At 40.3% G+C, this 10,012-nt stretch overlaps 3 protein-coding genes across 16 annotated transcripts; 1 reads left to right on the forward strand and 2 right to left on the reverse strand.

The window, feature by feature from the left end:
• Positions 1–542: 542 nt before the first annotated feature.
• LOC116841599 (ribonuclease Z, mitochondrial) lies at positions 543–4,535 on the reverse strand. The gene is made up of 6 exons (XM_032809710.1): positions 4,262–4,535; positions 3,227–3,971; positions 2,815–3,131; positions 2,119–2,514; positions 1,452–1,795; positions 543–1,304 (listed from the first exon to the last, which is right to left on the reverse strand). Exons 1-6 carry the CDS (start codon positions 4,493–4,495, stop codon positions 914–916), a joined length of 2,427 nt encoding a protein of 808 aa, XP_032665601.1. The 5' UTR covers positions 4,496–4,535; the 3' UTR covers positions 543–913.
• A 284-nt stretch (positions 4,536–4,819) lies between these two features.
• LOC116841602 (motile sperm domain-containing protein 1-like) lies at positions 4,820–7,615 on the forward strand. 9 transcript variants are annotated; one of them, XM_032809716.1, is made up of 6 exons: positions 4,829–4,969; positions 5,058–5,194; positions 5,467–5,643; positions 5,703–5,866; positions 5,950–6,112; positions 6,427–7,615. In XM_032809716.1, the coding sequence occupies exons 3-6, from the start codon at positions 5,499–5,501 to the stop codon at positions 6,669–6,671; spliced, it is 717 nt and encodes a 238-aa protein (XP_032665607.1). In that variant the 5' UTR covers positions 4,829–4,969; positions 5,058–5,194; positions 5,467–5,498; the 3' UTR covers positions 6,672–7,615. The 9 variants fall into 9 exon arrangements, with proteins under 9 accessions (XP_032665612.1, XP_032665608.1, XP_032665611.1 ...); XM_032809719.1 differs by lacking the exon at positions 4,829–4,969 and adding an exon at positions 5,271–5,368 and having other exon boundaries at positions 4,976–5,194; XM_032809722.1 differs by lacking the exon at positions 4,829–4,969 and having other exon boundaries at positions 4,976–5,194; positions 6,427–6,570; positions 6,640–7,615.
• LOC116841603 (eukaryotic translation initiation factor 4E type 2) lies at positions 7,519–9,541 on the reverse strand. Of its 6 annotated transcripts, none has more exons than XM_032809728.1 (6): positions 9,212–9,541; positions 8,566–8,681; positions 8,251–8,493; positions 8,034–8,186; positions 7,779–7,957; positions 7,519–7,680 (listed from the first exon to the last, which is right to left on the reverse strand). In XM_032809728.1, the coding sequence occupies exons 2-5, from the start codon at positions 8,575–8,577 to the stop codon at positions 7,802–7,804; spliced, it is 564 nt and encodes a 187-aa protein (XP_032665619.1). In that variant the 5' UTR covers positions 8,578–8,681; positions 9,212–9,541; the 3' UTR covers positions 7,519–7,680; positions 7,779–7,801. The 6 variants fall into 6 exon arrangements, with proteins under 6 accessions (XP_032665619.1, XP_032665618.1, XP_032665617.1 ...); XM_032809727.1 differs by having other exon boundaries at positions 8,594–8,681; positions 9,147–9,541; XM_032809726.1 differs by having other exon boundaries at positions 8,594–8,681; positions 9,212–9,538.
• Positions 9,542–10,012: the final 471 nt, after the last annotated feature.

Raw genomic sequence — 10,012 nt, forward strand, 5'->3', positions numbered from 1 at the left:
GGACATCGTCTGTCCTTCTATTCTGGGATAAGCTCCTCTAAGGCCCGTATCAAACTATCGACTGCACCGGCCGACCCGACTGCCTACTCTCAATGGACCAATCACAGTGAGGCGCTGACTCGGCACCTCACTGTGATTGGTTCATTGAGAGTCGGCAGTCGTAGTCGGCCGGTGCAGTCGATAGTCTGATACGGGCTTTAAGGGACGTCTACATTGGAAGTAAATAGTAAGAATAAGAAATTGACCAACCACAATCGAATGTGGGAAGAATAATCAACTATGATTGGTCAATTTCTTATTCTTACTTCCTACTGCTTACGTCCAATGTAGATATCCCTTTATAGGCAGCATAGGGCAATTAGCAATATAATAGTATTACACATATAATTAGGACAATATCTCTTTCTGCAAATATTTATAACACTCAAAACCTTTTTTTGTTTTGCTCATATTGCATTTGCAATTAGTGATATTAATGCAAGTAACTCCAAGTTTTGTTTATAATATTCGTTACTGATAATGCTATTATATTTTAATAACTATAAATAATGCCGATAATAGACATTTTGTAATGTCTTACAATTTTTTCTGAATTGCTGATAAATGTCTCGAAATTCAACTGATGATTTAGTAGCAATCAAATTATATATAATCTTGCGTTTCAGCAACAACTCACCATATATTACTCATGTGCTCAACGCGCTTGACACTCGATGCTCCTATGTAAAGGCACCTTTGCAATTCTACAATTCTAATAGCAAATTCGGTTCAATTCAACTCGTGATCAATTATCGATCACAAGATAAACAGCTATCGATATCACGTCCGTCAGGACGCAGTTTGTCCTTTATTATGTACAAATGTATTTCTTATGATGTACAAGATAGCTAAATCATAATGCTTTTCAGACTGATCACTGATTCGTCAACCGCTGTCGCTTAGCGGCTCGTTCTTCCAATTCGACATAATGCTTGTTGAACATTAATTTTAACGTCGGGTACATCAAAGGCAATAGCGGCAATTGCGACAGGCTGACCTGCATATTATCGTATGCGATACCGACATTACGTAGATCATTCTCACTTTGTGGCAAGTGAGGTATAGCCGCGTAGCGTTGGCTAAAGTGCGTCAACAGCGTAAACTTCGACCTCATTTGTTGACCCATTTGTATGGCCTGCGACACCGTCGAATGATACTTCATCTTTGCTTCTTTTACGAGATCGTCCTCCATCGTCGCTTCGTGAATCAATAGATCGCAGTCTTGTCCGAGTTTCACGAGACTCTCGCAGGGCATAGTATCGCCGCTAGAAAAAAAAGAAAAAGATCATATATCTCTGTAAAATGATTTGTTGTTGCCGCCGCTGCTGCTGCTACTAAATGTAATGTCTACACAGCTTTATTCCGAACTGAAAAGGGATGATGAAAAGGATCGCGACAAATCTCACGCTCACCTGTAAACGATTTTCTGTCCATTATTGAGCTCTATGGAAACACCATAAGAATAAGGACAATGCTTGACGTATACTGTCCTCACGACTCGCACATTCAGGTTTTTATACATGTTCTTATATTGTTGCTCCGACGGTCTATGTACGTCCATGAAGAACTCGCTGTTTGATATCAGTGTTATTTGATGCAAAATAGGTTCGAAGCGTTTGTGATAAAACTGCAACCACGCGACGATGTGTCCCGGCGCCAACAGGTACAAAGGATCTTGCGTGACTTTCCTTCTTTGTTTTATCAAGTCAATCAATCCGATGTGATGATCCGCGTGCAAATGTGACACGTATATCGCCTTAAATTCAATCGTGGTGAGATCAACAAGATTAAATTTTATTTTACGTCCGGAGCAAAACTTTTATCAATACGATCGGTACGAATCTTTCACAAGTATAATAAAAAAATTATTGGATTTTTCTTGAAATATTTTTCAACATCCATTGTCAAAGTTCAGGGAGCAAGTAACAAAGCATATTGCACAAAATGATCCTTTTCTTGTACATTACTGTGTACATTTGTACCCTTAGAAAACAAACCGCTCTACAATGGAGTTTACTACGATTTTAACAACTTGCTTCTAGTTTATTAGTTACGAGGGAAGAAAAACGATTCTCATACCTTGATTGACTGCATGATATTATGCGTCTCGGATCTTCCGTAAAATTTGACAATCTGCCCGAACGTACCCTCACCGCAATCCAACAACATACTATGGCTCTCGTCTATTTGCAGCAATATACCGCTCGTATTTCTGACTTTATTCGGTATGCTGGAGCCAGTGCCCAACATAAGAATCTTTGGGTAATCGTTCACAATAGATAACGATTTTGTCTGGGCGTTGATGTTGGTCTGTAGCTCCGCCAACGCGTCTAAAAAGCCATCGATCTCGAATATCTCGTTTATATATTCCTGCGGATGCAGCGATACCTCGTTCTCCGTATCAAACTTTAGTTCCGGTTGCAGATGGATGGTGTGATGTGTTCTGGGACGATGTATGATGCACGGATCCCCTGTCTGAGAGAAAGAAAACACGTGATATTTGCGCGATCGTTTATAGCAATAGGAAAAAAAATATTCGACCACACTCCTGGATATATCTCCCCAAGTCGCATCGCGAAACGAGTTTGTGAGCTCGTTGTCGAGCAGTTTTCAGCCACTTTCAGCGAATTACGATTACGACAGACGAACGCGACATCACCGAATTTACAAACGATCATGGGATCTTTGCAAATTACACTAATGCTTCAACTATCTTGCTCTAATTCTAATTGAATTACAGCCTGCTCTTGTCAACATGCAAACTGCGCGGCTAACCCGTGTTTTTTTCTGGAAGCAGTCCTCGTTCAAGAAGGGAAATATCTCGGGATGCAGCATGTGGAGTTTATGCTGATGCTTGTGACACGCTTCGGTACCCATACACTCGTTCTCTTCATTTACGATTATGTGACGCGTGTAGGGTCCAAATTTTCCCATCCAGTCTACGTAACGAGAATCATCCATCACATTCTGCGATGTGAAATGAACGACGCAATACGGCGCGTCGTCCTCTTTCAATGTCGCAGTTTGTAGTCGCGTAAAAGCAGGATGATTCACAAAGGATTCCAGATAATCCTCCGACGGGCAATCTACAACTGCAAATCCAATTTCAAGCGACGAAAAATTTTCAACAGAAGAAAAATTAAGTGGAAGGTGCAAAATAAAACAGTACATCTGAAAATCGACATACCTAAGAAAGTGGGACCTGGTGTCGGCGGAGAGCAAACATCCTTGCTTAAAACTACCGTGCCGTCCTCCAAAGTGACATCCTTACCGGCTTTCAGCTGACCGAGTAGAGGACCAGGTTTCACACCCTTTTCCACACATGCCTCCAGCGACAGTTTGCCTTGCCGCGGATGCAATTTGCAAATATAAGACATCACTTGTGATATCAATTTCTTATCAGAGTTTTGTCCAATCGTCGAAAGATGTCTCTTTTTCTCTTTTATACTTTCGAACATTTTTCTGGTGTTTGATTTGGTCACATAGTCATAGTAATTAATATTGTCGACCACTTCCTCTCCTAAATCGGTAGACCCCATATTGTACTTGATCGATTTTGTAATGGGAATGTACGAAACGGACATGACCTGGTCTGTGTACGGCTGCGACTCGTCGCACGTGGCTTCGTGAACTCTTAAATTTTGCAGTGACACAAATCTCTTGATTGCGTCAAAGATCTCTATGGTATCTTTGGGTCCATGTACATGGATCTTTTGTACTCCGGTATCTTGTATCGTTAGCAACATTCCTGGCATGCCACCCAAGTTGTCCCAGTTGGCTGATGTTATAAACACATGTTCCAGCTTGACTAGTTTGTACTTGTGCTCGTGCGCCAGCTTCTGCGTTCCCTCTCCACAGTTGAAGATGTAGCTAGTATTACCTGCCGATAGATAAACGCATCTTGGTGCACCACAAGCTCCGCTGCCCAGGACCTGCAAGAGCATTATTCTTCGATATAAAAACACACATACACAATAATGGAATGTCTGTACGTTCCCCATCAACTTCTAAAGCTTCTAATCAAACTTGGACCAAATTTTACACACAGATGAAAATCTATAGTAAATTTTACCTCTTCTCCCGAATTTATACCATTGACACTTGATAATCCGGCTAGCATCAAGTAGTTTAAGCTAGTGTGTGCGCATATACAGTTAATGTTTATACAATATTATTTCAACAATGGTCGCATTCACACGTACCGTTATGATGCAACACTAACCTGCAACGACACGTTCGCACTGCAGACATATTTGATAGATTTTTTCTTGATCTTTTGCCGCAATCTCTGTATGTCAGAAATGCGCGACGGAGAGCGCAGCATATCTCTGTAATTCCTGCTATGAAGTATGAAATCTCGCTGGAAATTACAATCTCCAACACGGACTGGTATTAGCGTGTGGTACTTGCACTGACGTATGATATGACGCACGAGTGAGTATACGTTAGACTTCATTCGTTCTGCCTTTCTTTCTTATTGTTACACGCGTTAGGAATATTCGCTAAATATGCTAATCAAATCGTATTCGTGCGATAGTATAAAATCATAACCTAGGTTAGGGCTCACACGTGCACTGACATATATTACACGCGCAACACGAGCGCAGTGTGAGCACGACTGGGAGTGCACAACACGCGGATATACGGGGGATGTGACACGTGACTTACGCCGTAGCTAATCAACCTTCCGCTTTTTCGAAAATGTTCGATGCCTCGACGCGGAAGCGCCCAGCCTCACACGTAGAGACGTACACAACGTCGAGTGTACATGACGCCGAGTGCGTTTCGTTAAAGACTGTAGCGATGAATCAGACAAGTCGTCGTAACTTGTTTGTAAATACGTGTAAATATTCTGTCTGAGCATCGCTGCTGCTGCTATTACTACTGCTACTGCTGCAACTGCTGTTCGATACGGCGCTAAGGTCGATTGGTTCGTTTTTTCTTTTCTTTTCTTTTTTTTTTTTACATACGTGAATCGTTTTCAACTGGTCGCATATTACGTTCGTGCTTTCGCTCAGCGCAACGCACAACCAGCAGCACTTGTTGAAATTCGGAATTTCTTCCGAGTTGGAAGTCTTGACAGCTAAGAAGCTCTCTGTTCCTAGCACCATTACTGCCTTTGTTCACTCCCGAACATATCAAAATTCTCAGCTACGTACGTATTATACGCACGTATATGCGCGCGTAATCATACATCTTATGCTAGACTCATTTTTGGCGAACCTTGTCAGATTTTTCGAGTACGATGTCAGGTTATAGCTCTCCGACACTTTGAGTTGAGATAAACCCGCGCGCTGTGTGACATTACATACGTGATTCTATGTACACGGTAATACGAGGAAATGTTGGAATATTTATGAATTTTTTTCAATCGTGGTAAACGAGGAATGCATACGTAAGATGTACGATGTACAGTATGTTTTGCAGGTGCATGGACAAGCTGAGATCAAAGGAGCACGATGCAACCGCCGTTAGTAGCTACACCCCGAAAATTACCAGTCTTTGTGTTTCCACAAAGCGTTACATTCTTCTTAGACAACCAGGCAACTCACAAACAAGTGCTAACATTGTATAACCCGTACGACTTTCCTGTAAAATTCGAAGGTATCTATCTATTCTTTCCAACGCGAATCTTTCATTTATTCATTTGTGTTATATCTTAGTTTTATGCACCGCACCAAACAAGTACAAGGTTGTCGATCCAAAAGGCACAATAAAAGCTAGATGCTGCGTTGATATTGTCATCAGACATACAGCACCATTAACGAGCAATTGCAATGTAATTGATAAGTTCAGAATACACATGCAAGAACATCCTACTAAACAGGTGATAGTCTTTACACAGCTAAATACTATTTAGAAGAAATCATGAAAAGTAGATATTTTTTCACCTATGTTTCATCGTGTTAGGCTATTGGTAAACGAGATGTCGAAGCTAAACTACTCTCCGGAACAAGCGATATTGTCGGAAGATCAACACCGGATCCAGATATGTTTCATCAACTCCCAATCAACGAAACGACAAGGCAACAGCAATCTTATGCGCTTATAAGCCAAAACAGAACAGTGGACAGTGAGTACATGGCAGTTACAAGGATGAATTATTTTTCCCAATATATTGTTGCATCAGTAAAATGAGAATTTGGTGATACGTAATCTTCCACTAGTATCAAATTGGCAAGATGCCCTTTTGTTTCTGCACATATAGAGGGAGAATGCATTTTTATCAAGTGTGAATCAGTCCTGTAAAAGTATCAATGTGTGTGTGAGCAAGCAAGTATTGATACTAGACATCTACTCGAGAAGAAAATTCTTAACCGGCACAAGAATACACATTTCTGTACAGACAGTTTTTCCTCAGCATGCAGATTGTATTTCATGTTTCAGGGGGTACAAATTATGTAGCGCTTGTCTCAGGAATTATATGTATAGCCGGACTACTCTTACCTACAGAAGGTGAACAGAGTAATAGAGTGCCTGATTATCTTCATCTCTCTATGAATTTTAAACTAATATTCTCATTTGTGTTAGGTAAGCATACACAACCTATACTTGGGGAATTACATGAGACACAAGGTAATCTTGTTTTGCTACACACAGGTATGGTGGTAATTGTCATTTCAAAGATATAATCCATGGCTTTTTACACGTAAAGAGCAACTTTGTACGCGCAAGATGGATTAACGTGGGATAAAAGCACAATTGATATAAGACTCGTTTATATTGGGCCTCCTTTCTTACGAGATATATACCCGACTCTAGTCTACAGGCCCCGATAATATTTCAAGATTGTATCGTCTGAGATATTTATTTGCTATGCAGAAAATGTGTTGTTTTCGGGAAGGCTCTCTCGGTACGGTGTAGGATTCTGGCTCGTGAGCTATATATTTCCAGGCCTACTGGAAAATCAACGTAATGTTATTAATTGCAGCGTTCGCGAATTACGCGTTTCTTTGTACGTATGTGCGTGCGTACGTGCGTGCGTATGTGTGCGTGAGTGAAAGAGAAAAGAAAAATGAGTGCGTGCGTACATGTATCGAAAAAAATAAAAATCGCTTTATACAGATAAATTGTTTACAATGTAATAAAACACACACATGTAACATATAACAACGCTACTCATATCCGCCTTGCTAACTCTTTCGTCTTGAGAATCTTGATGTTGTATATAAAACTATTGTGATACACTTTTTCATTCATTCAATGATCATCTTGCGACATGATCTCAGCTGGTCTTCCTGTATATAAAGTTTGCTTGCGTTTTATATATTAAATGTATGTGTCTGCAAACAGTGGAAACAAGACTGTGAAAAAATTGAGATATCAATGGCTGATGTAGAGAAATGAAGCAAAGTAAAATCTTTGTGGAAAGATTAGGTATAGAGATAGGAGGAAAGAAATTACTCATTTTTGCGAAATTGGGAATAGATGAAATGTATAAAAATAATCATAATAACGAGTAATTTCCATATTGCACAGTTTGGAAATAAGAGCATTTATTTATTACCAATGTGTATCTATTATTTACATAAGTTACAATACAGACACTTGTGAATAAAGTGTATCGTCAAGTGGATGTGTTTTCGATTTGTCTTATATTTTTTTTATATCCTGTCAAACAGATGTGCGATCTTCCGGGAGCTATATTTTCAAAGATAAACAAGATTAGAAAGATATCAAACTATTGTTATAAGACACTATATCGTTCACATTACTGGGCAAGTTTGCTCGTAACGTACCTCATATCGAATATCGTACGGGTTTAGAGCCGATGTACATTCTTCAAGCTCTCATTGTGAGTTTTGTACTCCATAGAGGCACTAGTTGGAAGATGTAATACTCTTCTTAACGTATCTCTGATTCGTGCGGTTGTCGCTACATCCGATGCTGTCTTGTTCCATACACATATTATGTCTTCCTACTCATAAGAACAATTACTCAATCTACCTCGACAGCGACATTGCTTGCAAGAGCAAGCCATAAAGATTGTTTACCTGAAACCTTATAGATACAACAGCGCCGCATATTTCTTCTCCTACCATAAATTGCTCTCCTAACATTGCCAATATGAGATTTTCCCAACATCTAGACACTAAACCTTTGCGTAATCTTACTATCCATTTACCACCTTTTTGATTGGCTTCATCCTGCAAAAGGAGGAACAAAATCTCGATACATGGTGTGTAATGCGCGGAGATACGGCTCGCTTACCTCCCACATGGGCTTTATGCCAACTTTGAAGAGATGAAAGTCTGTATGCGTTGTCAGTTCTGAAGGTCGTACCAAGTGACTGTAGAGACCCCAGAACTGTTCCACACTCGCAAATCTACCGACCAACTTTAAATTTTGGTCGTAACTTTGTATGCTGGTTTGTTTGCCAGGACTGCGTCGACTGTACCAGAGTGCATAAGCATACTGTAATTTGTGTTCGTTTGGACTTATCTCTATCGGAGGCTGCAAACACACAGAGAATTACTTGTTAGTCGTGAGATATGCCCCTCATAAAGTGTTGTAAGTTCCATTGACCATTTCTCTCATTTCTCGTGTCACTCACTAATGGACCCTTGTCGACTTTTTGATTATCCTTTGATTGGGACTCCTCGTCACCGCTGTCTTCGGCGGTAGCCTTCAATCTGTAAGCGCTGTCAATTTATGAGTCAGAGATAAGTCATATTATTCATACCTTGTATCTTGCAATAATACAGAACGGAGCAAAGCGAAAAGAAATTACGTTCCGTATTAACCTTGCCATATGTTTCAAACGTATCAACGACATTCTTATATCGCAGCAATTATGTAGATCATCGTCGTCGTCGTAGTCGTCGCCGCCGCCGTCGCCGCAGCATCATCTCGATACCGCCTACTATCCGCTTACCACGATTTGTTACCACAATCAGAGTAATCGTCGGTTTACACGCCGTGTAGATCGCGAGCGTTGAATCAATTTCCACGAGAGTCCAGACAGATACGTCGCAGATATACATGTAGGATCGAGGTGAAGCTTTGGTTAGACGGCTGCGAATTGAGACTCTCGAATGACTGTTTACGCGAACGTGTCGCAAACATTTATTTAGCGTGCGATTGTATATATTCAAAACATGTCTAACCTCGAAATACCGTCCATGGGGACACGCACGATGAAATAAAGGAGAACAACCAAACTCTCACTTACGTTTCGAATTTATTGGACATGTTTTCAGTTGCTCAGATACAAACGTACAAGCGGATATCGCTAAATGCAACAAACGACGAGTATATATATCCCACTTTTAAAAGAGCATACAAATATAAAAGATTCCTCTCTCTCTCTCTCTCTCTGACTCTTCTTTTCTACGCGCACGTTGCGAGCTCTCGCATCTGCTGCTGCGGTGTTTTCAATGACAAATTGTTGATTTTTTCTAGCACCTTTTTTTCGTCTTTTTTTCGCTACTCTACCATCAGAGATTTTATACTCGTACGTTGGTCATACCAAAGAGAAGCATGAGAGCGGCCACCAGCCTGATTTCAATGGCCAGAGCTAGGCGCTGAAGTCACTTGATATATAAAAGGTGCGTTCGAAGAGTTTGCTATTAGCGCTATTCAGCGCTACCATGTCATTCTATCCTTATTGTTTATCTAAGGAGCGATAAAGATAGAAGAACGCGGTAGCGTGCTCTCCGAACACACCCAAAGTACCGCAATCATTCACCATGTGTATTCTAGCCACATGCGGTTGGTTCAAAACGTCTAAATTTGTATGAATATATTGCGTAAAGTAGAGAAAAATAATAAATAACAATCTCGCAATCTTCTTCTTATTTTCTGCATTATGTTATCCCGATATACCATAAGTAAAACTATCATTAAATTTTCCATTGTACGTTTTTCCCGTTATTAGGTGGTTACTTTAAGTGATTTAGGCACTAACGTTATTTTGGCTTTAAGCGAAACTTAAACATGTATCTATCTTTATCTTTCTTTCTAAGTAAATAAA

This window comes from Odontomachus brunneus, unplaced genomic scaffold (genome assembly GCF_010583005.1).
Source record: "Odontomachus brunneus isolate Ranch 3 - 2012 unplaced genomic scaffold, Obru_v1 Obru_scaffold_017, whole genome shotgun sequence".
NCBI lineage: Eukaryota > Metazoa > Arthropoda > Insecta > Hymenoptera > Formicidae > Odontomachus > Odontomachus brunneus.

Coding starts and splice junctions, on each gene's coding strand:
- LOC116841603 (XM_032809724.1), bottom strand. CDS start 8,815: ATGTCGTTGATACGTTTGAAACATATGGCAAG. Junction 8,682..8,783: donor CGTTTGAAACATATGGCAAG/GTTAATACGGAA, acceptor ATAAATTGACAG/CGCTTACAGATTGAAGGCTA. Junction 8,187..8,250: donor GCATAAAGCCCATGTGGGAG/GTAAGCGAGCCG, acceptor CTCCTTTTGCAG/GATGAAGCCAATCAAAAAGG.
- LOC116841599 (XM_032809710.1), bottom strand. CDS start 4,495: ATGAAGTCTAACGTATACTCACTCGTGCGTCATATCATACGTCAGTGC. Junction 2,515..2,814: donor GCTTCCAGAAAAAAACACGG/GTTAGCCGCGCA, acceptor TCTTTCTCTCAG/ACAGGGGATCCGTGCATCAT. Junction 1,305..1,451: donor GGACAGAAAATCGTTTACAG/GTGAGCGTGAGA, acceptor TTTTTTTTCTAG/CGGCGATACTATGCCCTGCG.
- LOC116841602 (XM_032809721.1), top strand. CDS start 5,499: ATGCAACCGCCGTTAGTAGCTACACCCCGAAAATTACCAGTCTTTGTG. Junction 5,867..5,949: donor AAGAACATCCTACTAAACAG/GTGATAGTCTTT, acceptor TCATCGTGTTAG/GCTATTGGTAAACGAGATGT. Junction 6,113..6,426: donor CCAAAACAGAACAGTGGACA/GTGAGTACATGG, acceptor TTCATGTTTCAG/GGGGTACAAATTATGTAGCG.